Source organism: Toxoplasma gondii, chromosome VIIb (genome assembly GCF_000006565.2).
Source record: "Toxoplasma gondii ME49 chromosome VIIb, whole genome shotgun sequence".
Taxonomy (NCBI): Eukaryota; Apicomplexa; class Conoidasida; order Eucoccidiorida; family Sarcocystidae; genus Toxoplasma; species Toxoplasma gondii.
Window position 1 is genome coordinate 934,045 of NC_031475.1, and position 4,848 is coordinate 938,892.

Sequence of the window (4,848 nt, forward strand, 5' to 3'; positions counted from 1 at the left end):
AATCGGAGGGTGTTAGGGGCAGTGGCCCCCCAAAAAACCCACGTGCGCATATGCCCATACCTCTGCATTGCACACGTGCACTACTGTATATGTTTTTCTTCCTATTTACATACCTACTCCAGCTGCTGAGCAGAGCAAAAGGAACTGTTGGTACGCAAACCTAGTAAGCCGATGGAGTTAAAAATCTAAGAAAAAGGCGTTTGAGTTGTGACCACCCGAGATGAGTGTTGCTCCCTCGGAATCGGCACAAAAGTGGGAAACGTGCGTTAACTCAGTGACGCCTGAACACACGCCTTAGACAGCGACGTATCGCTATGTTCCCTTTCTCCTATATTTTGTGCCAGGGCACTTATTTTGAACTTGACCGACGCTCTGTGTGCGTCGGCCACGCTTACACGCAACGCCCCTTTGTTTTGCGAGTTTCTAGAACTCGAGGACATCCTCTTTGGCGTAGCCGAGCTTCGCAAGCTGTTCTGAGCAGCTGCGAACCATCGGCGGGGCGCCGCACAAGAGAATGGCCGTATCAGAAGAAGGCGGAGGCATGACTTTCTTCAGCATTTCTTCGTTGACGAAACCTGAGAAGTATCTCCACGTCGGCGAAGGAACGTCCACAGTGAACGCACACTCGAACTGGTCAGGGTACTGCTCGCGCATCTCTTCCAGTTCTGCCGAGGCCAACAGGAAAGCCCCACAAAGCAAGAAAAGCCGATTCCTCGAGAAGACGCAAACGAACGAATCACCGTGAAGGCAAACGGAAGCGAGCAGCACGAAAGCAATTTGCGTCTCTTTGATACAGCACCATAAACAAACACAACTCTCAACACACACATGTGTATCCAACACAAGCACTACAGCGTGTATAAATATATATCATTATTTACGTATATCTACAAGTGCGCGGACAACTCAGATCACGCCAGCGCATGCATGAAGACACAAACACATATATATACATACATAGAGATATATTTCGACACCTATGTATATATTTCTATATTTATGTGCATATATATATATATATATATATATTTATTTATACATATATATATGCTGAGTGCACGGGTCGCTTACCATCGCGCAAGAGAATGTCTTCTTCGGTCCGGTTGGCGAAGAGAAGAGAGACGGTTGTTTTGTCTCCTCCTGTCCGCAAAATCGACGACAAAAGTTGAAACATCGGTGTCACGCCCGTGCCTCCAGCAACCATGCCAATATGCTTCTTCTTCAGCACTCGCCGGTTCACCTGGAATTCGCCGTTCCCCAAGTACTCGATGAGGCTGCAAAAATACATCAGCGACGAAAACATGCATACAAACAACTCACAAACACAAAGGCATTCTCCAAAAATATCCACCTACAATACACCTACACCAAAGCATACGTCACTACGCAGATACCGTCTAGGTAGAGAGATCCGAACTATTCGTGATCCACACACATACACACCCATGGATATCTGTTTACCCATACGCATATATATATATATATATATATATATATATGTATAAAGAAATGTAAGTATATGCATAAATGTTATTAGATCAACCGATAACGTTTGACCAAACAGTTGTATATGTACGTATCTTGCTTTCGCTCAATCAATCTTTCACTTTACATGCCCACGTATCGCTATGTAGCTGTATCTCTTTAGCTTCCCATCCACATCTGAGTCAGTCCACATGTGGTGCCATACATATATATATATATATATATATAGGAAAGTAGATATGCGGGTTGCTCTGTGTTCGTTTCCCGTCGCAGAGATGCTGGGAAGAAGCTGGAGGAGCGAAGAGAGAGAAGGTGACAGTTTGCGGGTATCTTACCCGAAAGGTCCCATCACATCGACTTGGTCTCCAGGGTGAAGACTGTCGAGATACTGCGACATCTTTCCGCCATCTGGGAACTGCGCGAGTTCTCCTTTCCGATAAACTTTGATCACAAGATCCACATAGCCTTTCACTTCATCTCCCGTTATGGGTGTGTATTTGCGTTCGATCTCCACCAGGTCCGCCTCTGTGTCTGGCACCTTGTTCCTGAAAAAAACGTATCACATCTTCGCCCCTTCAATCTGCTTCGATCCCTTTTCTCTCCCCTTTTGGTCTCTGTCGTCACCTCTTCGCTCTCTCTCGTTGTCTCCCCGCTCCTTCCTTTCCTCTCTCCCTCTCCCATCTCTCCTCCTTCTTTTCCCCCTCTCTGTCTTTCACTCTCCTTTCTCTCCCTCTCGTTCTTTCCCTCTTTCCGTTCCGTGCCTCTCCTCCCCTGTTTTCGTCTTCTGTATCTCTCTCGCTCTCTTGACTCACCAGTGACCAGGCACAGTTCCCTTGGGCGCAGGTGCGAAGAGTTTCAAATGTTTTCCCACAGGCAGGCCGAGAGATTGGCTGGGGCACTCGAGGCGGAAGCGAAACTTGAAGGTGTTGGGGGAGATGGTGATTTTGTCAACAAGCACCAGCTTCTTCCTCGACTTGTCCAGAAACGGAGTCGCCAACTCGGCGCTCCACAAAAAAAACGACTTTCCACTTGCGCGATTCTTGAGCATCCAGTGCAGGGCGCATACCAACACAGTGACGGCAGCGACGACGCCTAAGAGAAAAAGCGACGCATGACAAGGGAACGAGACAATGAAGAACATGAATCAGACACACAAAACCTTCTGATACACATAAAAACACACGCGCACATGTTCGTGGGCCTCTCATCATGCGCCAGGTAGATATATAAAAGTACCCATTAATACACGCATAGAATTGCCACATTGCGATGAATGTACATGTATACATATACGTATACATGGATGTATGAATACAGATGCACGAATGTTGCTCTATGTGGTTTTTTAAGAGAAGCAAATGCAGATGTGTGTTGTTTCGCTTGACTGTCTGAAAGCGTTTCGGGGACGTACTGAGGAGCAACGAAGGCTCTGGCCTCGGAGGGAAGAGGCTTCCAAAGGCTGCCCCACGGTCTGCTTCGGCTGCTGACCCCTGCATTGTCTTGAATCTTTGAAATTCTAGATGAATAATCTCCTCTCAGGAGGATATCAGAACCGTTTCTCTTTCTTCCGAATTCTCCTCCAAGTGTCGCATCTCGGCGGCGCCCGGCTCTGCCTCAGAGATAAAGGATATACAAGAAAAGCAGAGAGTACCGTAAGTAGTGAGGAGAGAGAAAAGGAAGTAGAGTGTAAGATGTGAGTAGACCTCGATACAAACCTCACCAATAGTCAACAGAGGTTAAGAGAGAGAGATGCTCGTGGCTCGTCAGCAATTGACAAAGTCACCCACAAAAAAAAGCCATAGAGGAAATTCCCGCGACGGACGTTTTCAGGACTGCACTGCTGCAACACGTACCGAGATATATCTACACAGATCTGCGTCAGTCCACATGCCAAGGACTTCCCGGCTCGTTCGGAGAGGAAAGAACCGTAAAATAACGCCCAACAACTGACGCTGTAGTAACACACGCAAGCACACACATAATATATGAATGTATGTAGATTGCTAGATCTAGAGTAAGATGCACGTGTGCTGAGCCATGAGGCATCGCTGCGCATGAAAACGTCTCTATTCGTAGTTGCTGATGAAGTCTCAGTCTCCCATTTGGCTCGAAGCGCCACAGAATCTTTTGAAGTGCGCACTGTCGCCAGTACAGGTCGAGGGTGTGTGTGTGTCGGGTCTTACACTGAGAAAGTTGGGCCTCCACTTCTTGGGAACGCAGCAGCCGCGAAAATAGATTTGTGTCAGAATATCCTCTGGCACCTACTCAGTGGTCTCCGCTGCCAGCCTCAGAGTCGAGACGGACTCTGAAGATTGCTTCGCTTGGGGGTCAACTTCGAAAGCCACGCGCAGGTAGCTCCTTAAACAGTCGAGAGGCAAGACGCAGGCGAAAGAGAGACGTCGGGGATCTGCAGTTCGTTCAAAAGTCCTTGGTAAGAAAAAATGTCTTAGAAAACGAGTTGCCGCGTTAGACGGAATCGAGCACAGGCAACGGTAATTTGTCTGCAAATTTTACGACGTTATGCCAGCGCTTTTAATCCTTTTAACTGACTGCATGTGAAAAGCCGCAAGGGGGGCGACGCTACCTGGCTGTCTCTGTGTGCAAAGACGAGAGCTCCGAAGCGATTCTTGGTCACAAATCCGCATCCGTCTCCGTTTTCCGAGGCACACCAAAAAAGCGAAGCGTCTGCCTCGTGCTTCGGAACCAAGTTGCGTCGGCACACTCGTAACTCGGATGGGCTCTTCTTTTTTCTCGAGGTCTTTCGGAAGCAATGTCTCGGCTGCGGCGCAAATCGCAGTCGCCGTTTCCGATTGCCTCTAACAAGACACATCTGAGCACATGGTGGAGAGTTGCAGGCTACTCAGGCGACTCACTTCGAGTGTACATACACGCGAGGAGTGTTGAACAGTGGCCTCGGCTTGCATCCTTTGACACAGCAATCGAGCGTGAGCCCGGGTCGGAAATGTGGATCAAGACACGAACGACGCGACAAATGCGTAAAAGAAACTGTGGGCCTGTTCCTCTCGATGAACGCACATTGCAAATTCGTGGCCTCACCTACACATTCTACGCACTTTGGTGTATACAGGCTTCCCATTGTGCCTGTGATGCTCGGCGTTTCCGCGCGTGTGTGTGTGTGGTGAAAAAGGCACCTGGTATCTCGGAACCTGTCGTTTTTCGCCATTTCTTTCGGAATAGGTCGCTACGGCGCTTGGTATGTGCCAGCCAACTAACCCGCAAGTTTCTCTTCCAGTTTCTGTTTTTCGCTGGTCCTCGTCTCCCATTGTTTCCGGAGTAAACCGCTGTCCCGTCTAGGTAATCGGCCTCCACGCGTTCTGTCGATTTCCGTAAATAATGCCTCTC

General features: G+C 48.5%; 1 protein-coding gene across 1 annotated transcript; it reads right to left on the reverse strand.

Annotated features, from left to right (window-relative positions):
* Positions 1-423: 423 nt before the first annotated feature.
* On the reverse strand, positions 424-4,319 carry TGME49_262910 (NADH-cytochrome b5 reductase 1, putative; the record flags this gene model as incomplete). Its single annotated transcript, XM_002365350.1, has 6 exons — positions 3,751-4,319; positions 2,897-3,094; positions 2,298-2,577; positions 1,821-2,030; positions 1,072-1,274; positions 424-665 (listed from the first exon to the last, which is right to left on the reverse strand). The coding sequence occupies exons 2-6, from the start codon at positions 2,979-2,981 to the stop codon at positions 424-426; spliced, it is 1,020 nt and encodes a 339-aa protein (XP_002365391.1). The 5' UTR covers positions 2,982-3,094; positions 3,751-4,319.
* Between the last annotated feature and the right edge of the window lie 529 nt (positions 4,320-4,848).